At 39.9% G+C, this 25,723-nt stretch overlaps 1 protein-coding gene across 1 annotated transcript in view; it reads right to left on the reverse strand.

Annotated features, from left to right (window-relative positions):
• Positions 1–25,723, reverse strand: part of CTNNA2 (catenin alpha 2) — a 1,089,255-nt gene that overhangs the window by 698,019 nt on the left and 365,513 nt on the right. Inside the window, exon 7 of the mRNA XM_055312731.1 lies at positions 15,517–15,720. Within this exon, the coding sequence (XP_055168706.1) occupies positions 15,517–15,720 (204 nt within the window). The remainder of the gene's footprint in view (positions 1–15,516; positions 15,721–25,723) is intronic.

Below are 25,723 nucleotides of genomic sequence, written 5' to 3' on the forward strand. Positions count from 1 at the left end.
CTGGGCTTTTCTGAAACCTCATTAAAATGATCATAAAGCACTTTTCTTTTAAAGGCACCAATCTTCATGGCCAAGAAAAGAGGAAAACAACAGCATGACAATACTTTGAAAGAGGATGTCAGAGGGAGATGTACTAGGTCATTTAGCAAGTCTGAGAAAGCTGAACCCTAGGCCAACAATGAGGAAATCTCAGAATAACCCAATTCACACTTCAAAACCCTCAAAGATGCAGGCCGTTAAAGCATCAGCTTCTTCTGGAGCAAAGAAGGTTAAAGGCTAGGTTAAACACAAGAGGACTACTTGAAATTCCATTTAAAAAGCAGTTAGACCACCGGATCCTCACCCCTAACCCTGGCTGCAGGCAGCTAGCAGTTTATTTTTGGAAAAAAATAAAAGACAGGTCTTTGCCTGGGCATGGCTCATTGAGAGTAGAGTCACTGCATTGAATACCTCGGGAAAGTTGAGACAGCAGGGCTGCCTGTTATGGTTACTGCCTCTACTGTTGTCTTCTAAAAGGTCTACAACCTCTAACTACTAGAGACTAAAGCTAGGAGGGTCTGCGTGGTTGGGGAAAAAAACAAATTAAATTGTTCTATGAACACCTACTCCTGCCACCTATCCTTTTGGACCCTCTGACTGATTCTAGTGGCTGTCCCAAAAGGCTGCTTCTGTCTGCTATTTGAGATTTTGGCTAGGATCCATAGATGCTTGCAAAAAGAACTGGGCAGCCCCGGGGGCGCAGTGGTTCAGCGCCGCCTTCAGCCCCGGGTGTGATCCTGGAGACCTGGGATCGTCAGGTTCCCTTTATGGAGCCTGCTTCTCCCTCTGCCTGTGTCTCTGCCTCTCTCTCTCTCTGTGTATCTCTCATTAATAAATAAATAAAATCTAAAAGAAAGAAAGAAAGAAAGAAAGAAAGAAAGAAAGAAAGAAAGAAAGAAAGAAAGAAAAACTGTCCAGCCTACCATATGACTAACCCTGAGAGATCTAAAGGAGTATTGGGAAAAAATTAGAATATTAAAAATCCAATATTATGTCTAAGTCCATTAAAATATAAATCATGAGGCAATGGAGATAAAGAGTAACAACTGACGAGGGAGAAGAGGGCCAACTGAAGAAAAGCACAAGCTGACACCCCACAAATGACCCCCGCCCCCAACCCAGGTGGGATATATGTGACATTCCTCAAGCACTCCTGGCTGACATAAAGCTAAGAGAAAGGAAAAACAAATATTTAATTTAAGAAGATTATAGTCCTATAGACATAAGTCTCCCTCAGTTTACAAAATGTCTTAGTGATTTACAAGAAAAAGCATTAAGTTATTAATAACCTAAGTTCCAGAAGGAAACTCCCTACTATCTTAATGTTAATGCTTTACTAGAGGGAAAAACAACCTTAACTCAACCGACAATGGCAAGGCCTCCAGGATCTCCTAGGTCCTCTTTAGCATACAAAAATTCTTCTGAAAATCTCCCTTTCCCTTACCTCCCTCAACTCCTGGGTGTATAGTCAGCCACCCCTCACAAGCCCAGGGCAGCAGATCTTCCTGCCCACGGGTCCTGTCCCCATGCTTTTATAAAACCACCATTTTGAAAAAAATATAAATATAAATATAAATAAATAAATAAATAAATAAATAAATAAATAAATAAACAAATAAATAAAATAAAAACACCATTTTGCACCAAAGTCATCTCAAAACTTCTTTCTTGGTCATCGGCTCTGGACCTCACCCCCACCAAACCTCACCTATATTCCAAAACTACATCAGCAATGAAGAAGCAAGAAGCCCTGAATTCCAATTTCAGTTCTATTTATGTCACTTTGAAAACGTCCTTAACCGTTTGATTTTTTGCAAATATCTTGCTCTTCATTTTCATCTAAATAGCCTAAAGTCAGAAAACAAGGGCTTTAGGAAAATGGATAGTGATCCTTGCAGAATCCTTAAAACAAACAAACGAATAAAAAAATAATAAAAAAAAAAGAGAGAGAGACAGATCTGGTTTTATAGGTTTTATAAAAGGTAGAAGGAAAACTAACAGATGAGGAAAAAGCAAACAGAAGAAATAAGAAGCATAAAATCAGGCCTATGGTGATAAAAGATGTAGTATCTGTGATAAGATGAAGTTTACAGAATTTTATTTCTAAATGTTTCATGAATACAAAGAAAAACACGTCTCCTAAAGGATTTTTTTGTGTTTTTTGGCAGGGATCAAAAGTATGAAATTAGCCACCAAACTCCAGGCCACTTAAGGGATTCTCTCCCCAAGTGTGCAGAATGAATAATAAAAAGGCCAGTGTTGTCTTTTTTTTTTTTTTTTTCTGTTGAGATGAAATTTATATAACATGTCAACCCTTGTGTTCTTGAAGCACTTCAGGAGGAAAAGGAAAAAGAAATGCAAATGCCTGCTTGCAAAGGTGTTCACTGGGCCATGGCAGGAGGTTGGGGAGGGCGATGTGAAGGGCAAAGATAAATAATAATAATACTTGAACATGTTATTGAGAAACTGAGGAAAGGGGAAATTATGGCACTTGTCTCTGAGTCTAATGATGTCAGATAAGTTAGGTGATTTCCCAGAGCTGACTTAGGGTATGGCTGGTTCAGGTGTGGAGACAGGAGAATCTCCTGGAAAACTTGGCCTGGTAGGGAGGACCCTAGCACATGTGCTCTCCTGATACGAGGTTCCGATACAAAGGTAGATTTAAGAATCCCAAGAGCAGTCAAGTGAAATGTTTGCTTTCTCTCAGAAACAGTTCCTTAGAATAGTCACCAAAAGAACCTGTAACAAAAGTTCAATCCAAGGGATAGAACTGACAAAGGCAAAGCTCTGGGTTGATGCTATAAATCTGTCAGCTACAGCCAAACCTGCAGAGTTAGGAGAAACTGAAATCAGCAATTAAGCTGTTAAGAAAGAGGATTTTGAATCGTCTGTGAGAGTAGATATTTTAGTTCTAGCACTTATTGAGAGCAGAGTCCTTCCAAGGATGATAGATTGTCTTTTTACAAATGGGGGACTAGACACGTAGGAAAAAGTACCTTTGAGTGAGGTGAGCTTTGAGAACAAAAAAAACAAAACGGCCGCCCTTCAATTAAGAGTTCACAGGTGAGATATTTGTTCAGATTCTCTTGCCTGTTTGTAAGGAATTCAAAGAAGGGATTAGCTATCCAGCTTCACAAGTCTCTTCTGAAATCCTAAATGTCCAGGCTCAGTAAAACTTCCCAGGCAATATTCACTTGATGCTTTCTTACAAAAGTATTTATCTCCATTCACAAAAAAAGAAAATCCATTTTAAGCCCATGCTGTTTTAAATCAACTCGATGTGATCCACTGATTTATTACTTTAGGGGTTCCCTGACTCACCTGTTCATAGAAATCACTTGTGGCACTTGCTGAAGTTAAGAGATTATCAACCCCTTCTTTAGGAAAAGGAGGTTCCACAGGCTGAGGCTGGGCCTCCAGAGATACCATCTAAGGTTCAAGAAGTGAACTGTGACCTTTTTCTTATGCTGATTTCTCTCTTAGATAAACTCTTTTGTGCCTTTCAGGAAGTGATAAGTATTTTCCAAAGTCCCCAGTGGAATGCTGTACAACTACAACGGCAAAACCCTCCCATACATCCACCAGGGACTCATGCCCAAACAGATCACCGCAGGAAAAAAAAACACTTAAAATGGCAGAATTAAGAGTGGGCTTCTTGATAGGGCTCTTTGGACTGATAAGCAAGCAAGTGGCACACTTTGTATCATTTCTTATAGTTACTAGGATCATTTTAGGTCTCTGCCAGGGTCGTAAATATAACTTCATTTAGCTTCAATATAGCTAAGTATTGTTAACTTTAGCTAATTTATTTACAGTTTGATCTAGGTAGTAGAGCAGAGAGAAAACAAACCATTTTCTTCAAAACATGTCACTCAACAGACCCAAAACATATAGGTTATGTTGCTACCGATCTTTTCTTTCCTTTTCTTTTCTTTTCTTTTTTCTTTTCTTTTCTTCTTTCTTTTCTTTTCTTCTTTCTTTTCTTTTCTTTTCTTTTCTTTCTCTTTCCTCTCACCTCCCTTCCTCCTCCTTTTCATTATTATTAGAGGGGGATGAAAGAGAATTTATTTATTCATTTCAAAAATATTTACTTTTCCAGACTAGACACTCTAGATCCTGGGGATTGTGAACAAGACAGCATTCCTCTCATGGGAGCTTCAAATCCAGTGGAGGAGCAGACAGTAATAACACAAAGAGATTCTGTAGTTTTGTGGGCTAGCAGGTCCTCTGACAGAAATACACCATTGTGATTAAGAGCAACATATTCAAGCCAAAACAAAGAGTCATCCATTAGAAGTTTGAGAAAGAATGTTCCAGTCAGAAAGATGCTAAGTGCAAAGTCACTGAAGCAGCAAAGAATCTGGTATGTTTGACAAAGAGGGAGGCATCACCACCAGTGAAACACTCAGTTCTCAGAGTGTAACAATTTCCCGAATGAATCAAGAGAAACTTTTTAAGATGGGCTTAGATCAGGCAGTCTTAGATCCAAGAAAAGAGGCCCTTGTGAGCTTATCTTTGGAACAACCCATCCAGGAACAAGAAATCCAGGGTTATGGGTTTCCCATATCTTCTGAAAACACAAAGGAAAAGTTTATCCAGGTTCATGGGTTTGGTGGTAGAGTACAGCCTGCTGCTTTCCCTGACAGTTTTGAGAGATCTTCCTTGAAATACCAGAAAGGCTTTCCCAAGAAGATCAATTGATGGATTTTGCTGTCCAGGCTGTCTTAACTAAGATGGCCAAATCTGATGACTCAGGAGTCAACTCTGTCAACAGTCTTTGCTCATTGACTAAATCAAAGATAGCCCCTTACTGCCTCATAACATTACTTGCTCTTCCTCATCCTGTTGATTGACCTTGTGTGATTCAGAACCAACTTTCAAGGACTCTGTAGAAGGATGTGTTTGATAAAGAGAGGATCTAGCTAGAATTTTAAGTATGGGATTTAATTTCGCTGTTAAGGCAGTTTCTATTTTCATTTCCTGTTTCATTTGATAATTTTTTCCTTTGTGATTTGACCTTTTCTGTTCCTTATAGAAGTCCATGGTGAATAATGTGTCTGATATCCAACCAAAGGGTTGCTATAAGAGATAACCAGCTTCTTTGCTCAAGAGGCTACTGTCACCACTGCTCTAGATACTTTGAATTACCCTATCTCTTCCTTCGCCATTGTCCTAGGCTTGTGGCAACCAGGACCCTCCGGTCCCACCCCTTCAAGTAAGCCCATGTTCTTCTACCATACAACATCCAGTCCTGCCTCCTAAGACTTCCATCCAATTTTGACAGTCTCTTGTTCCTTCATCACGTGGTGGATACTCTCTTCAATTTCTTTAGAGACAGTTTATAATTTGTATCTCTTAATTGACGATCTTTAGCCCTTGAAGGTGTGATCTATAATTGGTGTTTTTGCCAGCTCTCATTCATGACAGCTTGTTTCATTTTATTTTTAGAGATTCTGGAATCTCAGCTTCTACTCCCTGTAATTTATCTGTAGAAATTCTTTGAGACTCGGGTTTAAAGTGTGTTCCTCTAGAAAGAGTTGGTATTTGCTTCTGCCAGGTACCTGGCAACCCACCACCCAGAATCCCTTTAAATGAAATTTCAGATAAACTTTATGTCACCCTAGAATATAGATTTTGACCCCAAAACTGAGTGATGCTGAGACTGTGGTTATAAATTCTTGCTGGTATGAAAAGTTTTGGGTTTTTTTTGTTTGTTTGTTTTTAACAATGCTCCTCAAAGACCAAGACAGCATCCATTTCCATTGTTTCACTCTGTAGGGAAGTTTTCTGTTCTTTGATCATGGACTCATAGTGTCCTCATCTGAGAATCCAGGCTTTATACTGGATTTTACAGGCTTTATCCCGAATCTGACTCTCCAGCTGGGTCAAAGATTTTTGTCTCCTGTCTTTACACACTGTCTCATTGAAGACCCAAGTCTAGACTAGAAGGAATATGCAGGCCTGTCTCTAGTTTATTGTTTCTTGCCATTTAATGCCTCTGAATAATTCCCTTACATTCCTGTGAGTCCATTTATGCATTAAAAAGAAAGTTAGGGATCCCTGGGTGGCGCAGCAGTTTAGCATCTGCCTTTGGCCAAGGGCATGATCCTGGAGACCCGGGATCGAATCCCACGTCGGGCTCCCTGCATGGAGCCTGCTTCTCCCTCTGCCTATGTCTCTGCCTCTCTCTCTCTCTCTCTCTCTCTCTCTCTATCAGAAAGAAAGAAAGAAAGAAAGAAAGAAAGAAAGAAAGAAAGAAAGAAAGAAAGAAAGTTAAAAAAATTCTACAGGTGATAGAAGGAAAGAAAAAGAGGCAAGGAAAAATGACAGATGTTAAGGGAGAGTGGGGAAAGAGAGATTGATTGATTAGTTGTGATTGCTTAGTACCTCTTTTCCTCTATAGAGAAGTCAACATTGAGCTCTAGAGTCATTGTGACTTTCACTGCTCAGACTTAACTCATTATTAAAGAACCAATACTAGGAACCCCATTTAGATGACAAGGGAAACTGTTTTCCCAAATTCTTCCTACTGAAGAGATTGCCAGGCAGTGGGCCTCACCTTTGCTGACTGAGTATATCTTAATACTAGATAATAAGTTTATTGTTGGATAGCAGTCAACTTTTAGGAGCTCTCAATAGAAGTGAACGCCCTAAGCAGATCCCTCAGTTTGCCAGGGTATCAGGCAAGCTTACAAAATTTATGTCCTGGGTGACTCCTTTGAACCCTTTCAAGCAAATCAAGGTTCCATGAAAACACTAACAAAAACTCCTTACCTCTAACCACTAGTCCAAATTCTAACTCTAAATCCCAAGAATCACAGAATCATAATTTAGAGCTTAGGGAGAGGGCTATATTTGTACAAGGTACCACTAATTTTCTTGTGTTTACACTCTGGGAATTTTAGTTCATCTCCCTGATCCCTAGGAACTAGAGATATCCCCATGTTCAAGGGAGAACCCTGGTCTTTCTCTCTTCAAAGCCTGCAGGACCAGGAAAAGGCAGGTGCCTCATCTACTAACTCAGACAAACTGCACTGCATCTACTTTCTTACAGCTCAGAGGCTTGGCCTTCCTATTGTTTACCCTGTGGAGTCCCCAGGACTGCCAATCCTAGTCGCTTTTCTCCAAGGTCTCTAAAAACCAGCCCATTTCATAAGGACTGCCATTTGTTTCTGAGCCCTGGCAACAGTGCTGTCCACAGTATTCCCTTAAATAGGGCCACACAGCCAGACATATTCCAGGCCTCTCAGTCCCCATCCAGACACACCCAGTAATGCTTTATCTATTGCACTTCTTATCTCCAAAAAAAGCCCTCAATGAATTTTAAAGACAAGAGTTTTTATTTGAGATTAATAAAATAGGGAAATAACAACACTTGGGAGAAGGGCGCCTGGGTGGCTTAGTAGGTTAAGAGTCTGTCTTTGGCTCAAGTCATGATCCCAGGGTCCTGGGATCCAGCCCCATGTCATGCTCCCTGCTCAGCCAGGAGCCTGCTTTCCCCTCTCCCTCTGCCATTCCCCCTGCTTATGCTCTCTCTCTCTCTCTGCCAAATAAATAAATAAAATCTTCCAAAAAAAAAAAAGGGTGGGGGTTGAAATAGAAACAAACATGACTTTCCTTTGACATTGAATGTTCTGGCTGTCACTCTGTTATCTATCTCTGAATATTCCCATAGGTATATTCTATTACCTACCCAATAGCTACAAAGTGGAAGCTCAGAGTCTATCTACCTATCCTAAATTCATGTCATATATACAAGGACAAAACTGGGATTTGAAATTGGGTATATAGATGGTTACAAAGCAAGGCTTATGAAGTCTGCTAAACTACCCATACTGGGACGCAGGGGAGAATTTCATATAGGAAAGACCTTTCCTGGCCAAGAAATGGCATGTAATATTGCATTAAGAACTGAATCTGACAATCCAAAGGAAACAAATCTAGTCAGACCCATCTGACTTGGGATCCTGTAAATCATTTAATTGTACATCATGAACTAATAATAAGTAACAGCAAACATGCATACAACATGATGTACTTTTCAAAGGGCCTAACTCCCCTACCAGCATAATTGCTCCATACATTAGATCCTTTAGGACCAAGGAGATCTGCCACATTCCCATAAGGACTAGATGTTACCCATACCTGTGCTCTGCTAACCAACCACCTGCAGTCTTGATCTCCTCCCAGAGCCACTCAGTACACTTGTGCTCTGTGGGACACCTGATCATGGCAAAATTTCTCTCACCTTCATTATTCCCCCTGGGGAATATGTCCCACCACTGGTGTCTGAGCCAGTGCTGCCCAGCACACCCCTCCTTAACACTCCCTTGGCTTTTGAGATTCCAGTGTAGCAAACTCAGGTGAACACCATTAGAAAAGGAATGTGGTAAAAAAAGAAAAGGAAAAAAAAATGTGTTACTCTTTACAAGTCCCAGGGTACCTCTGGGAGTCACACAGCAAACTGTCTGACAACGCAGACAAATGGGGTTGCAATGTAATTCAAAGATGAAGCCTAATGCACTATCCAAAAGACTTCTCTTCCCAACTATGTTTCTTAGGAAGAGTAGATTCAAAAGACAGTTTTAGATCTCAGAAAAGGGGTTTGGTAACCTAATTGTACTTTTTCAATGTCTGGGCAGGGAATACAACTAAAAAAGGAATTTAAGAATTATCTCTTCAGGGAGCAAAAGTTTTATATAAGAAGCATAATTGCACAGATGAATTTGAAGGTCAAAATTCATAGAGATGAGAGCATTTAGCACATTTGAAGGCACAGAGTATAAAAAGAAGAAAATGTGCAAATAAGGAAAAGACAAGGAAAATCTTCTCACCGAAGGCATCCCATTCCCATTCCTATTAAGACAGTTCTAAATTTCCTCTTAAAATGGAGGCCTTTCATGGGGAAGTATGGGCAACAAAGAGTCTAAACAGGCCCACAAGTATTTTTTTTTTTTTATTTATGATAGTCACAGAGAGAGAGAGAGAGAGAGAGAGAGAGAGAGAGAGAGAGGCAGAGACACAGGCAGGGGGAGAAGCAGGCTCCATGCACCGGGAGCCCGACGTGGGCTTCAATCCCGGGTCTCCAGGATCGCACCCTGGGCCAAAGGCAGGCGCCAAACCGCTGCACCACCCAGGGATCCCCCACAAGTACTTTCAAACACTACTTTCTATTCTATGTCAAACATTTTGGGAGAAACACCGGTAATCAAGCAAACTGACTTTTGTGAGTTTGATCCCTTCTTCTACATAATAACTGAAAAGAGAGGAACAAGAAGGCCTAGATGCTACTGGAAGTAATATTTATGGCTTTTAAAGAATGTTACTTATTTATTTATTCATGAGAGGCAGAGAGAGGCACAGACACGCAGAGGGAGAAGCAGGCTCCCAATGGGGAGCCCAATGCGGGACTTGATCCTAGGATCCCGGGATCACAACCTGAGCCAAAGGCAGATGCTCAACCACTAAGCCATCCAGGAGTCCCAATTTTTTATGTTTAATTAACAATTAGCCTTATTAAGTGGTAACAGCTACACAGTCTTTCTTCCATCTTCCTATCTGGGAGAAATTTGGCAGCATGATAAAGTTATCCTTCTGATGGCACTCCCTTTAGAAGCTTTCAGGACCTTCTCTGGGACCCTTGATCAAATCCAACTGTTGAACTTGTCCACTGGTTGTGCTCGACCCCTCTGTGCAGTACCTTATATATAGCCAACTTAGGGAAACTCTGATAAATGAAAAATCAAATTTATACAGAAAAATCAATAAAATACAAAAAAAAATACACCTATGATCATTTAAAATAGAACCTCAGAGGCATTTAAAATGTCTTCACATACAAAAGTTTCACTGCACAAAATTCTCAGGGATCCCTTTAAAGCACATAAACTGTAAAGCTGTGCCTCCCTACTTTCTCACTGTTTCCTCCGTCATTCTTTGGGTCTAAAACAAAACTCTATACTGCCAGCATGAAAATGCTTCCCTCCTTACCTTTCCCAGCACTCTTCTTTAAAAAATACTCTCAAAATGAATTGGTTCTCAATGAATCATTACAAGTTTACATAATAAAAAGCTAAGCAGCCAGTACACCTAAGGTTAGAGGATGTTTATTGATATGGTAACATATTCACAATATATTAAGAAAATAGGTTACAAAATGCCATATACAATGAGTTTACTTTTTAAAACTCAAGGTATAACATGCTTGTGTGTTTCTGTGTACAAATGTATCACTAAGTTTAAAAACATTAGAAAGACATATACAAATTTGCTAACAATGATTATCTTTAGAGGTGTATGAATAATTTTTTTCTTATTCTTTTTTTTAAGATTTTATTTATTTATTCATGAGAGACACACAGAGAGAGGCAGAGACACAGGCAGAGGTCGAAGCAGGCTCCGTGCAGGGAGCCCAATGCGGGACTTGATCCCAGGTCTTCAGGATCAGGCCCTGGGTCGAAGGCAGCACCAAACCACTGACCCACCCGGGCTGCCCACTTCTTATTCTTCATCTATGACGAACATACATTTCTCTTGCACCATTAGAAAACAAAATAGCAAGTTCACTATGTTCAGAGTCCCCTCCGCTCTGGATATCACTTCTTGTGTTACTAATATAGTGGTGTATTCTGGAGCCTTAGCGCAGTAGAGGACCTACAACTGAAACCTTTTAAGACAGCATTTCAGACCTCAACTTTCATAAACTGGATCTATCAGGTACTTGTAATATGTATATATTCTCCTACATTAATTTGTCCTCCTGTGCTTTTAACATGTGCATCACATTAGTGGTTTACAAAATGTCCCCAGGAATCCACTTAGGTGCTTCAAGAGGTTTGAAAAATGTTGGATTCAAACATTTTGTAAAAATATAAGTATTTTTTAGCTACTTACAAGAATAGGATAAAAAAGACCAGCCACATTTTAACACAGCAGAGACCAGCAAGTCATTAATTTATGACACCTGATTCTCTGTTAAACTTTGATGGTCTTAAAAATTGGTAGTTCTGCATTAATCTAAAAAAAAAAAAAAACACTTTAGAGCAACACAGACTGCCTATTTATGTAAAACTGAACCAGACTGCATAGCACAACGCACAAGGTCCAGGCATACCTGATTATCACACATTCCCATCAAGGCCTAACAGCAAATTGTGCACAAAGAAATAATGGCTTAACACATCTCATTATTGTTCTGCACTTAGGTTTAGTACTTAGAGTTTTATATTTTTCTGGTCTTTTATATTTATAAGAATGAGAACCATAGTTAGGTATTTTTGATGATACAGCTTTGAAACAAAATTTTTCTATTTAACTCCCTTTTCACAGGCAATCTGTCTAGCAGAGTATCCCGGCACTGCAAAGTGAAGTTATTTTTTTACAAATTGTCACATTTGAGTAAATCACAAATTTCCATGCTGCAAAGCCTGTTGAAGATACCAACTGAAGATACCACAGAGGGAGCTGTTACCACTTTAACCACCATTCACACTGATTGCTATGCATTTTGTGTTCATGACACAGACACATCCTTCTCACCAGCCACATTATAAGCCAATTTTGTTTAAAATACAGTTAGAATTTGAGTATTTCACTTCTGCTACCACTTGAGCCAAGTCACCATCCTTTCACGAATTATTTCAGTGCCCACTCTCCTGCCTCCCTACTTTTTTTTACCCCTTGTACTCCCATGGCCTATCTGGGGAGCTTAGTCATGGCACTTTCTTCCCAACACTCTCCAAGAATCCTCCATTCCATTAAAGTGAAAGACATATTCCACACAACACTGCACAAGGCCCTGGGTAGTCCAATGCCTTGTACCCTTGCAGACTCTGTCTCCTGCTGGCCCCCATTCACTCCCATCAGCCTTGACTGCCTTCCCATGAAGGCTTCTCAGGTCCGGGGACCCACACACAGCCAGGGGCTGAACCTCCCTGCTCCTTCCACCTCATGTGTTCTTTGTTCCCTCATCTCCAAAAGGTCTTAAGCCAAAAGTATTTTTTCAATGAACCCTTTGCAGGCCATCCTTACTTACAGCTGCACCCCATGCTCCCTGTCTCCTAGGATTTATATTTCCCTGTGTCACAAGTCATCATCTGAGATAACCCTTGCTCAAATTATTGTTGCCCCCAACTAGAGTGGAATTGCCATCAGAACAGAATTTTATCTATTTTGTTCCCTTCTACATCCAAGAAGCCTAGAACAGTGCCTGGCATAAAATGGTCAGGCACACAATACATATTTATTGAATGAATATTCTAAATTCAAATCTATCATAAAATCCTTATCAATAAAATACCATATTTAATTGTTGCCTGTCACGGGGTCACTTTTAAGGGTTTTTTTTTGTTTTGTTTTGTTTTGTTTTGTTTTTTGTTTTTGATGAAAAAAGTTTTACTGCCACAGGGGGAAAAACTGCCTAAAATTGTAAGTTACAGAGAAAAGTTTATGTCTTCATTATAATTTGGAACTATTTATAGTACATGGCATAATACTCCAAGCGCCACCCTGATGGCACTCATCCAAAGGCCACACAGCCTTTAGAAAGAGTCTCTCTCTACCCATTATTAGTCTTCACATACGTACAATAGTGATTGCCTATTTAAATGTTTTTTTTTTTTTAAAGCATCTTCTCACTTGGGCTTACATCATCAAATTTAAAAAGCAAGGCCACCCAAGGCTTTTCTTTTCTACCACTGCCATAACGTGATCACTTCTGCCACATGTATCTGTTCACCCAGCCCTTTTTTCTCATACCAGTTTCTTGGAAGTGCCCAATTTTTGTTACACACACATTGATCTGTAAATACTTCTGTGGAAATACCTAACTCAGAACGGATAACCTACTGAGCTCAGTGTAACTCATATGGCCAACCTACGGCTCGTGGCCCTTGCAGACACCTTTTCCTAATCACTTTGTATACAGCTCTTCTTCCCAATCTCCATTCCCCTGCAGTGGATACCGCTTGGCATTTATATGATTTTAGGACAGCTCTACTTATAAGTGAGCTTTATAAATCAAATCTTCATCAGGGAAAGATAAGGAAATATTTAGAATCCAGAAGTATCAGTTATGCCTATTTTTAAATCTTTTCTTCTCAATCTAATAAATTATTTGTCCTACAATTGCTTAGCTTATTAAGATGAAAACATGCAGAGTGATAATTTGATAATACATTTACTCCCAGAGCTTACAAACTTTAAAAAGAAATATAACAAACATCGTAGGCACAACCAACCAATTTATTGGTGGCTGTGCAAAACAACAGACTTGTCAGTCAAGGCATAGATGTGTATGTGGGTTTTATATTAATATATGCTATACCAAAATAAACATCAATTGATATTTTGACAGTAGGAATGAGTGCGCTGGACAGAGATGATGGAGCTGCATCCAATTTTACCTTGAAATCACCAAAGAAGAGTGAAGTTATACAGTTTACATAAAAGTCAATAGGAGGTGTTTTATTTTAAGCCTTTGATCCTGACAGTTCAAAGTGAATAGAATCTGCACTTGAAATTTAAGCACTAAGCCCACCTATGTATTATCTGTAACCATATCAAAGTAGAAACCAAGTTTTTATAATACAAAATACAAAACATTCCTGTATCACAAGGTTGTGAACAGAAAAATAAGCACAGAGAGTCAATAAAATACAAAAACCCATCAGCTCTGCTGATCCATATGAGTTTACGGTGAAAGGAAAAACTTCTGCTTGACAGGACTGTAGATACCAAACTGAAAATTACATGTCAGATCTCTATCAAGTCTTGTTTAATCATGTTCTGTGATTACTATTCATGTGAACATACTTTTTTTTTTCTGAAATATTTATATTGACATCTTAACCATCACTGTCATCTCTGCTGGTTCTACTTCTTCCGTTGGCAATAATTCTTCATTGATAGGAATACCAGCATGCCTTAATATAAAACCAAATTCCACATACAAGTAAGTAGCCTGTTGCTATTCTGTTAAAAACAACAAACACACAGAATCCCAGATGTTACAAGCATTTTTTGTTGTTGTTGTTGTTAAATCTGCTATTCAGAAGATTTACTCAGCGTGAGAGACAATGGCCGTCAACATTTCTAGCTTTACCCAGCACAGCACCCATAGACCAAAATCACACAAAGTATTAGCCAGCCAGTGTCCTGTGGAGAAATTCCCATAAGCAGCTGGATACCATGTGAGACAGCCACATCTTATTCTTGGTGTGCTAACAATGGGAAAATCTCCCAAAAATCAAAGGATCTGAAGGTTGACATAAAAGAGACAAATTCTTGGTTTTCTGTTTGTAGGGCACTCTAAAATCTTTTTGTTTTCTAGACCAAAGGTCTCTGAAGAGTCTGGAGGGGGCAGGACTGTTCAGTCAATGCTGACTCCCAGCTTGACCAGTGGACTGCATGTCATTCTGGGCTGGGGCTGAGGCGGGGTGGGGGGTGGGGCGGGTGTTAGGGGAGGTGGTGGCATAAGTAGAACTCGGTTGGAGGGTGGACATGGGTTGGCTGCATTGCCTCTCAGTTTGCCTTATGGTGTTCTAAAAGGACCCAGCATGGGGTTCAAAAGTCGTGTGCAGATTTTTCAGTGTCCTGCTCCCTACTTGACCACTACACAGAGCACTCCTTCAACATGTGGTGTCAAGACCTCACTTTACCTACATTTTACCACTTTATGCCGAATTCTCTCAAACCCAGGAGTCCAGGACAGGAGAAACTCCAGATCATTCATGGTTGCAAGCACGGGGCACCACAAACATCAGTTCAGCTGAATGAGGGTAGCAAATCAATACAAACATAATTCAGTGCCTTTCAAAACAAAGAATAAGGATTTCAACTTCTTTGAGTAGTTTTCAGGTATGTTAACAACTGCCACACTTCGTAACTGTAGGGCAGGACAGCTATTGTCTGTGCTGCACTATCACTAGGTACCACTAATAACCCGTTTGAAAACCTGGAGGTTAATTCTCATAAGAACTTCCAACTGCACAATGAATCAATACGTCCTCCAAGTTTCACCGCCGTTGCAACAGTTTCGACTGAGCCTGTACCAACATTTGAAAACCTGTTATGCTTACGAATGCCTTTTAAGGATGAAGATTAGCATCTTAGAGCCATCCTTGGCTTGGAACAGTGCGCTTCCTAGGACGACTTCATTATATCCTCCTTTCCATCCACCGTCCACTTGTAACCCACTGCAATCTTACCCTCAATCTAAGGCCAGCCATCCAAATGACCATGGGATCATGCAAGCCAGCGGCCAAGTCACCCTAGCCAGTGGGTCGCACGGCTCTCTTCCAGGCCAGCAAGGCACTCGGAGCCATGCAGGGCCCAGTCCCGCAGAGCGGTTCTCCGTCTCTCCGGGGAAGGCCTGTCCTCTCTCCCTGCAACACACGCCCTCCTCCAAGCCAGGAGGCTTCGCCCAGGCCGGGCAGCCCGAGCCCCAGAGCCCCAGAGCCCCAGAGCCCCAGGACTTACGTTGTTCATGTACTCGCTGAGCAGGTCCTGCAGCGCCTGGCGCACGGCGTTGCACTCGGCCACGATCCTCTCGCGCCGGTCGTCGCGGGTGCAGGACGAGTCGGCCATGAGCGCCGCCCCGCTGATGATGCTCTCCAGCCTCTCCTCCAGCGACGGCCGGAAGCGGGCCTCGCTGAACGTCATGGGGTCCAGGATTATCTTATTCTGAAAGCGGCAGCATGAAAGAATTAGGAGAGAAGACACGACTGCCTGTGCGCCCTGTTCTCTAAACCAGGCTCTCCATGGAGGAGCGGCAGGCTGGTGGCCTAGACAAATGCCCAAGTGGCCTTGACCAAGGAGCGACTGTCCCTAAGATGTTCTCCCCTAAATCTAATCTTCAGGGAGAAGAACAGCACGTCTCGTTCCAAGGCTGTGTTCTTGCAAAAGGTTGTCTCAACCAAAGGGCTTTCCAATGAGGTTGTGACACCAGCTTTTTTTTTTTTCTTATTTCTTTTTACATTGGTAGGCTTCAAGGAACGCACATTTATTTCAGTGTACCACTCTGAAGGATTATGGGAGATTTTTAGAGCCCCAGAGCAAGAACATGATTTGTAATCAACAACTGAAGGATGCATCAGCGCTCACCGGTGTACACGTTATATCTACTTCATGAGAAGTGGAGAGTCCCTTGGCAGGATGCCTCTTGAAACCTTGATGAATAGCATCCAACAGATGTATACTGTACAGGTTACTTCCCACTAGTAATGAATATATTTTACATCAAAAAAAATAGTGTTCTAGAAAAGGATTCATTGTGTTGGGTATGTGAGACTTGTCACAATTAACTGAAAGTATGATAAAGAGCTTAGTTATGAAGGAGCCTAGATTAGGGGCAAAATAGAGATGTCTCCTTAAACGAAGGTGTTGCAGAGAACTTAAGCTTCACTTTGCCCCTGCTAAGTCTGAGGAGCCTGGAAGCATGTAGGTGAGGATGTCTAGATACAGAAACAAGCATCCCGATTTCAAGAGACAAATCAGTCTGTATGAGGATCTGGGCATCATCAGATGAGGGTCCAACCCTCCAAAACATCCTAATGTAGTTGCTGAGAATTGTGCTCAAAGCATCTGTGACTCTGACTCTGATTCCCCTGTGATAATGCACATATCTCATAGCAGAGATCCTATCAGCACAAGGGCTATGAGGTTCTGAGGAATGAGTGCAAACAGGAGGGAACTTAGAAAGAAAGAAGCATACACTAAACATAGACCAGGTCTGAGGTCCACTGGAATCTTGAATTTCCTAGTAAATTACTCATTGGTCAAAGCTCCCTCTTCAGTTGAGAGGGCAGATGCACGAGGTTATGGAAACACAGAAGAGAAAGCTTTTCTGTGCCAAGTTTTGACATAGAAACCAACCTCACATTTTTGCATAGATCTTAGAGGATGATTTGTTACTTCACTCAGAAGAGTATGACTCAGACCCTGTGCCTTATGCACTAGTAATCCTCCAAACAGTGTCAAAAAAACATGAAGAGGCCTCAGTACAGTGAATGGCTTTGCAGCATCTATCATTACATGGAAAATTCACAAAGAAAGGCTGAGAGGAGAACATTGGTGTTCCTGCCACACTGGCTGTCTGTACCGGAGCTGGGGATCCCTTTGAATTATCTTTCTCACTCTCTTTCCACTGCTGCTGGTTGATTTATGATCATCTTATCATGTAACATGCACTAAGTACTGATACTCTAATTAAAGAAACTCCCGATCAAAATATAATTAGACTATTTTCCTTTACAAAGATGACTGATTTCCAAAGAACTCTTTTACAGAAACTCAGATTCACATAAAACATAATGAGGATCATTCGTTCTGCTTTGAGTTTTCAGGACACTCTTCAGAATCATATATTGGCTTTAGCATAGATTTTTTTTTATTATACCTTGTTCTAAAAATACAAAGAAGTGCCACTTTGATGGAAATATACTGAGGTAAATTTGAACTCTTCAATAAGGGGAATTGTAAAACAGTTTCTTTACAGAACAGAAGAAAATGTACTACTGTCATTAGAACATCACCTCCTAAATTATTTTCCACGGAACACTGAGCTTAGAGGTGTAATGTTTTGATGAAAAAAAATAAGTTTCCTCGGCCAATATGTTTTGGAAATACTGCATGGCCCAAAGCAAATTACCACAGGAAATGCTTTAGGAAAGTTCTGCATTGAAGGAGTCAGTTTACAGTAGCATTCCTCAAATCTATTTGAGCAAAGAGAGAGTTCCCTTTAAAACACATGCATTACCTATGAGAACCCAAGAACACACTTTAGGAAATGTGGCAATGTCAGCTGAGTGATCTTCCTACCTGCCATGGCCCTAGGCTGTCATGAAAGCGAATGCTCTGAAACATTGAGCTTGAGAAACTCTGCATAAAAGTTACACTGTTCATTGCATTTCTAATGGAATTTTTCATTATTTATAGATTACAGGGGAAAAACTTTTTAAAAGTCTCCCTGGGAAAGAAACAATAAATTTACAATATTCTCATCTCTATCTGTGGTGGAGATGGGAAGCATTGTGATGATGGATGTGAAAGGCTGGTGGGGAGAAGCCACTCAGGACCTGCGTGCCTTTCAGAAAAGAAAAGGCATAAAGGTAAAGGGCAGTGCACACATGTCTGCATGTGTCTCTGTGCATGTGGGGGGGTGGTGCGTGGCTTATGTGTGTCCAGGTAATGTGTAATGGGTGGAGGAGGATGAGTGTATATATGGGGAGGGAGTTTGGGTTGTTTGTGTATATGTGTGTTCAAACAACTGGCCATATCTCAAACAAGCTTTAAAAAATAATAGGCATGCATGCACAGCCAAATGAAGCCAGGGGCTCAAGGGCTGAAAAACACACTGTATTTACAGTTGCTAACATTAAAAGTAAAAACAAAACAAAACAAGGAGAAACAAACTCCTGGAACTGAAACCTGGTCAAGAAATATAGAGGATAAATGTCAAAGTGGGGAGACGGAGGAATATATGCTTCCACACTATTTGGGAATGACTTAAGAAACACCTAGGCAGGTGTCTTGGCTAGTACACTTCAGGGTCATTTCAGACCAACCAAGAGCCTCTTTCCTGCATCAGCGCAGCCTGTCCCCACCTCTCTGTGCGGCTGCCCTCTACTGGCCAGAAAGGGCAAACCAGCATCCTGGATCCATACTCCTCCCAGGTCAGAGTATTTTAAGTGGGTAACTGGCCGGCGCCAAAAAAAGAGCAAGGCCAAGGCTTCTGGTCTCCCCCTTGCAACAAAGGTGCGCTCCTTCGAGAGGATTTTATGCTTTTTCCTAGTATTCTGACTTCTTTTAATCCACTGAGATTTTACATTTTAAATATGTAAGTCTCTTGTTTGTATTCTTAAAGCTCGATTAATCTTTTTATCCTTTTGATCTTTTATTTCCATCTTACATTGTCATTTTAGTTCATTTTACAATTGCAGGCCTACATTTCTTACTTTATCTTTTTCTTTTTAAATGAGACTAATTTCTTTTTATCTCACCTATTTTCATTTTGCTTATTTGACTTGTATAATATTTTGTTTTGTGATTTTACTTATTGTGTTTATTAACACTCCTAATTTTACAAAATGATATTTCATTCTTACATATGAAGAAGTGGCACTTGGAAAGCATGGCCTTAAAGACAGCAGTCACACAATAATTCATCCCCAAGCACAGGAGGTTAGGATTCCAGTCTTCCATCAAGTCAGTGCTTCATGGTCATTTCTAGTCCTACATAATCTCCCATTACTTCCAATGTTGAACTCTATAAAAATTTTAACTTGAAATAATCCAGGAGTCCATATAGTTCAAAACTACTTCCTCAAATAATGCATTTACCTTCCTCACTGCATATACAATTGTTAGAAGAGCCCTGCTTTTAAATCACAGCTACCATCCATTCTCTCCACAAGGAGTTATGTGATCTACATTTCAGTACAATCGTGGGATAGTGAGTCATTCTTGATGCAGGTTAATACAGTAGGAGGCAGGAAAGAGACTTCTGCAAAGCAAGAGGTTGTTGAATACATTACAGACAGTTTGATAGGTCTACAATTCTGTGCTCTTAATATTATGTCCTCCATCTTATTGAAGAGAAAAATAATGCCAGAGATGTTGTGATATGGTCATTCAGCTACGAAAGGACCCTGGGATTGAACACAGGTTTTTTTACTTTAAGCAGTGTTTGTTGATACATCAGATAGCCCACATTCAGTTGAAATCAACCTAATTAATCACAATTACTAAAGTATATCTCATAGTTATGCCATGGAACTCTCCTAAACTAAATAATCTAAGTATCACCTCTCATATTGTTTTCTCTTAAGTCATTCCCAAATTCCTATTGTTTAGGAGCTCTCATAAACTAAATAATCTAAGTATCACCTCTCATATTGTTTTCTTTCACCTGGGTCACCTTGCCCTTCCAACAAATAAATGAGAGTACAGTCCATTCATTCAAAAATGGGTGCCAGTTGCTGTGGGTGTGTGAGGGCACAGACTGAATAATCCTTTATTTCAAGAGGTTTACAGTCTAGTCAAAAATAAAACCTAAAACACGTACAGTCGATCTTAATTTGGAAAACACTTCAATGATGTTAAGGAATGATTGAGTGATGGCACTTTGGGAGATGGGAGGTAAGAAATGTTTCTGGAGATTATTCTTCAGCTGAGCCCCCAAACTGTGAAAAGTAGTTGAGCAAGCAAAGTCAGGGGCAGGAAGAGTTCATGCAGACGGAATAGGAATTGGGAACAAAGGCATGGAGGTAAAGGATATCACAGTATATGAAGACTACTAAAAGAGGTTTACTGAAGCTGATGTGTCAAGTGTGAAGTCAGGTTTGGTGCCTTGGAAGTACCTTGATCAATTCTCCTTTAAGAGAAACTTCTGTGTGAGCACAATTAAGGGACTGCCTCCATCTGCCACACCTATGAATCCACCACACTTGACCCCAGGCAGCCCTTCGCAAATACTGAGCATAATCAGGCCACTCTAGCACAATGGGGACTTGCCCAACAGGCAACCTCTGCTCCACTCTGGATTTCCCACTGGCCTGAGGCTTTCTCAGAATTGTGTTGAGGCTCTTTCTACAAAATCCTTTTCTTTCTTTTTCTCTTTGCATAGGTGTTTGACCTACACTAGAGTCAAACATTTCTCTCAGCTGATTCTGGTGGTCCTCTCCCACTTCATCCTTCACAGGAATTCCTCCTTACACATCTAATCCCACCTACCTTGGCATTTGCTTCTCCCAGGACATGAATGGACCAAAATAGGAAAAGGAGACAGAGTTGGTGAAGAAGGCCCAACCACACCCTGAGAGACTTCTAGGCCATGTTAATAAGCTTTCCCTTTGTGAACACTACTTCAAGCAATGAAGAATCATCAAGAGTTTGAAACACAGGAGTAGTATAACCCTGTTTGGTTTTAGAAGGTTTCCTCTGGCAGTTAGGAAAGATAGCTTTGACAGGAATAAAAGTAGAAGACTGAAGACCAATTGCCAAGCCTTCAAAACCTGAAAGAAAAATGAGGGAGAGTACAAGATCGTGTTTGTGTAGATAAAGTAATGAGTACATATTGTGGGACATATTTAGAATGTCAATCTGCAAAATTTGGAGATATACATCCTATGAAAATAAAGCAGTTGTTGTCAAGGATAAAGCCTAAATTTATACATGGGTAACATACATAACGCCAAAATCAACGAGCTCTATCCTGTGTGTCAGCCTCCAGTTTTGTAAAGAAAGTTCTGGTAGAACATAGTCAGGCCCATTAATTTACATACTGGCCATTTTCATGCTACAATGGCATGAAAGGCCAGGATTGTATGGCCCTCAAAGCTTGGAATATTTATAATTGTCCCTTTAAGGGAATATTTGCTGGCTCTGGACAATTTTAAAAGGTAACAGATGAAGAAGAGGAGGTTTAAGGTGTCTATGAATCATTTAAGTGGAAAAGTCTGGTGGAAGTTGATTATAAGTGTATGAAACAGGCCATTTATAAAGATGCAGGATCATCAGAATAAAGGCAGGAGTGGAAGCCATGAAAATAGATATGAAATACCCAGGGAAAATAACAGAATGAAGAGTGAGTCCCAGACACAACATTGGGAAGCCCTCAACGTGTAATAGAGAAAAAAAGAGCCCACAAATGATGTATTAAAGAATGGTCAGAGATCTAACTAGATCCTGGAGATTGCATGACCATAGTTGACAAGGGAGAACAGTAGGGAACTCTACAAAGACAGTAAATAAGATCAAGCCTGAAGAGGTCTATCGAGTTTGGAAGCTAAGAAGTGTTTATGTGTCTCTGTGTATCTGTGTGTGCTGTATTTATTACAAATATCTTAATCTGGGCAGCCCAGGTGGCTCAGTGATTTAGCGCCATCTTCAGCCCTGAGTGTGATCCTGGAGACCCAGGTCCTGCGTCGGGGTCCCTGCATGGAGCCTGCTTCTCCCTCTGCCTGTGTCTCTGCCTCTCTCTGTCTCTGTCTCTCATGAATAAATAAATAAAAATCTTAAAAACAAAAACAAAAACAAAAACAAATATCTTAATCCAAAAGCCACATCAGACTCAATGAAAAGTTATAGAAGCAATCTAATGCTGAAACAAAAAGTTGTCAAATTCTTAAAAATAATGTATTTTTTAAAGATGTATTTATTCATTTGCGAGAAAGAGAGACAGTATGAGTGGTGGGAGGGGCAGAGGGAGAGGGAGAATCTCAAGCAGACTCCCTGCTGAGCTCAGAACTCAACATGGGGCTTAATCATAGAACCCTGAGATCATGACCTGAGCAGAAACTAAGAGTTCCATGTTTAACTGAGTGAGCACTCAGGTGTCCCTTAAATTATTTAATATTTTTCTGAGGTTTCAAGAAAACACAACCCCCCAAAAAGAAACAACTAAATGGTATTAAAACTAGAAAGAAGAAGATAAAATATTTTTGGAAATGTTTATACCTATAAATTTGGAAAAATGACAATATACCAAAAATATTACTACAAATTTTTTTCATGAAGTCACTTGTGTCAACATGTAGAATTACTTGCCTTCATATATACAAGGAATAGCCAGTTTGAAGACAAAATTTACAATAACAAGAATTGTAAAACAAAACACAGAAAAAAAATTAGATGTTAATTAGATGAAGCAAGAAATGTGCTCAGAGAGATAATATAATTGTTTGGGCACACACTCAGAGCAAAGTGCACACATCCCCTATGGCTCCAGAGTCCACAATCTAGCCAACTACACTACATTGTTTACTTCATGGATCATTTGGCATGTGTGACACCCATCACCATGAGGAAATTAAGGGACCAGCTACTTCTCCATCTCAGACACTAAATGGCAGTCATACATGATTGTTTTATACACTGTAAGGAGGTATGGAAAACAGTGAATAACTACCAGTGACAAAAGCTCTAAAATGTTACTTTATCAGGATACCTGGGTGGCTCAGTAATTGAGTGTCTGCCTTCAGCTCAGGGTGTGATCCTAGGGTGCTGGGATCAAGTCCCACATCAGGCTGCCTGCAGGGAGCCTCCTTCTCCCTCTGCCTATGTCTTTGCCTGTGTGTGTCTCATGAATAAATAAATAAAATCTTAAAAAAAATAAAGTAGAACTTTCAATGACATTTATGCCAGTAGAAAGGCTCTAGCATACACCTAACATTAATGGAGTGATTTTATACCTACATATTATGTTCCCAAAATTCTTAATGCACAGATGAGGAACGTAAAGTCTTTTTTTTTCTTTCTTTTTTTCATTAGTAACCAAGAAACTTCTTGTTAAAAAGTAGGACAAAATTTGATTTATCATCTTTAGATTTTCTGGCTTTCAATGTGAAACTCTTTAGAGAATTAGTCATCTCAAATGTATGAAGAATTCTCAAAATGCCAAAGAAAGGCATCAAAGAAAACAATTACATAACATAAACTATGTACTAGCTTAATAATTTGTTTTCCTAAACCTAATCTTATAAACATGGAAAAAGCAAAAAGCAAATGCTAGTGCTATGAGAAAGTCCTATGGTTTCTTTTGTTTGTGACAACCCTGCAAGATAAATGTGTTCTGGGATTTTTACTACCTTCATGGTTCAAGGTAGCAACTAAGAAAAATAATAACTTCTATTGTTCTAACTCCTACATACCTGGCCCTCACCGGCTGCTATCCACGGTAACTATTTTGGACCAAATAAATAGGAGAAAAAAAAAATGTCAGCAGGGCCTTCCCTCTGTCATTCCCTTTCCTCTTCCAAAGATCTTAAAAAAAAAAAAAAAAAAAAAATTCTCAATGAGGAAGGTAACATCAGCCAGGATGTTATGACTTCTTCTAAAGGAAAAAGTCATTCTGATATGGAGTAATTAAAGCAGCGACAATCAGAAAATCACAGGTTTCATGTTAAGTGAGATACTATTTCTCCTTCAATTATTCTGAGTTTTTGCCAGGAAGTAAGAACAATGTGTGGATGTCTTCACTTCTTCTCCCATACCTTGATCCTGATCTCACTCTCCAATCTACCTCTGCATATTTAACTTGCTTGCTTGGCCTCAGGCATGTAGCTGGGAAGTCACATTTCACTTCTACTATAGCCCTTCCTTCCCTCGTGCCCCTAGTTTAAAATTTCACTATCCTTCTGTTTTTCTGCTACTTGAAAGAGTACAAGACCACGTTGGCTAGTGACAGCAGAGCCTTAAGCCTCGGTGGAATCTGAAGAGACTGAGCATGCCCAGGGAAACCCAAGTTTCAGTTTAGTTGAGAGCTTCATGCTGTCTAAGCCTTTTAGAAATGGTCTAGATCACAGAAGGTCACAGAGAGGCCTAGTGGGGCCAAGGCATGTTAGCACATTTAATTTTATTCCTGTATGATTCTGAAGCACTAATACAATCCAAAACAAAAAAAGCAAGCAAATCCTGCCCATACCTATAAACTATTAATTCCAGTGTTAATTTAAACAGTGCCTGTTATCCAGTTAAAACTATTTGGCTAGTAACCCCTGAAGCAGTCTCTCCCAGTCTGCCCATTAGAAGGTCTACAGACAGAGGGAATATAATGGAATTTTATAGTACTGAAAATTGGGAATGAAAGCCATCTACAATGAGGCAAGATCGTAATTCTGACTGCGAGGGCTTTAAATACTTTTTTTAAAGACTAAAGTCTAAGATAAAAACATAAATCAAGACCAGTTTAATAAATTAACCAGCGTTTCTAAATCAAAAGCATGTTAATTGTTCAGTTTTATTCTCCCTGTAGTGTATCAATAATTAACACAGAAACATTTTCATCTTTTTCATTCTGTGCCAAGCTCTCCCAATGCGAATCTTTCTATCTTTACACGAAAAGTTTCTCTTGGCCTAATTGAGGTAACATCTGGAATAGAAAATATTAAGGATATGGAATTCTAATCATCCATTTATTAAGCTACAACCCCCCACCCCCACCCCTTGAAACCTCCATTTTAGATTTGCCTTAATTTTAAAATTGCATAGTACCTTACTGATTTCTTCTCTTTCTTCTCAGGCATATATGTAAAAATAAACTAATTTTGCCATTTATCTACTTAAGATTATTTGCAGTTAAAGAGCTCACTTTAATCGGAAAATAATGACAATGATAATGGCTTGATAATTATGCAACACTTCTTATTCTTACATATTTAAGGGTTGCTTTTTTGTTTTTTGAAGAGAAATCAAAACCTATATGAATTTCATGCAAGAGAAGAAACTATTTAGGGAGACTTTTTTACTAAAGTTAGAGCATAAAAAACAGTGAGCAAGAAGTCCAGCTCTGGGATGGTCCTACTGGATTTTGTAACCCAGTGGAAGCTAGTTTCATTTCCCCTAATTCCATCATCTGTGGATATGCAGAGATGCTGTGGACATTTTATGAGCACAGTTTCAAGTTCTGACAAGAATAGTAGTTAACAATCACAGTAAAGCAGGGCAAAGGTAATCATCCTGAGCTTTACACTAGGGATTGATTAGAAAGCAAGTATCTAAAACGTATTTAATTGAATCAAATCTTTAGAAGGTCAGAGAAAGTAAACATTTCACTCTTGCCGAAATCTCTTTTGTTTCCTTGTACTCTCTGCATTGTCAACCACCTTTTAAATTCAGTTCTCATCCTCTCTGGCCTGTGTGTGTACTTAACTCAGTTTACCATCTACTCCTTAGTTGACTCATCTAT

Source organism: Nyctereutes procyonoides, unplaced genomic scaffold, assembly GCF_905146905.1.
Source record: "Nyctereutes procyonoides isolate TBG_1078 unplaced genomic scaffold, NYPRO_anot_genome, whole genome shotgun sequence".
NCBI lineage: Eukaryota > Metazoa > Chordata > Mammalia > Carnivora > Canidae > Nyctereutes > Nyctereutes procyonoides.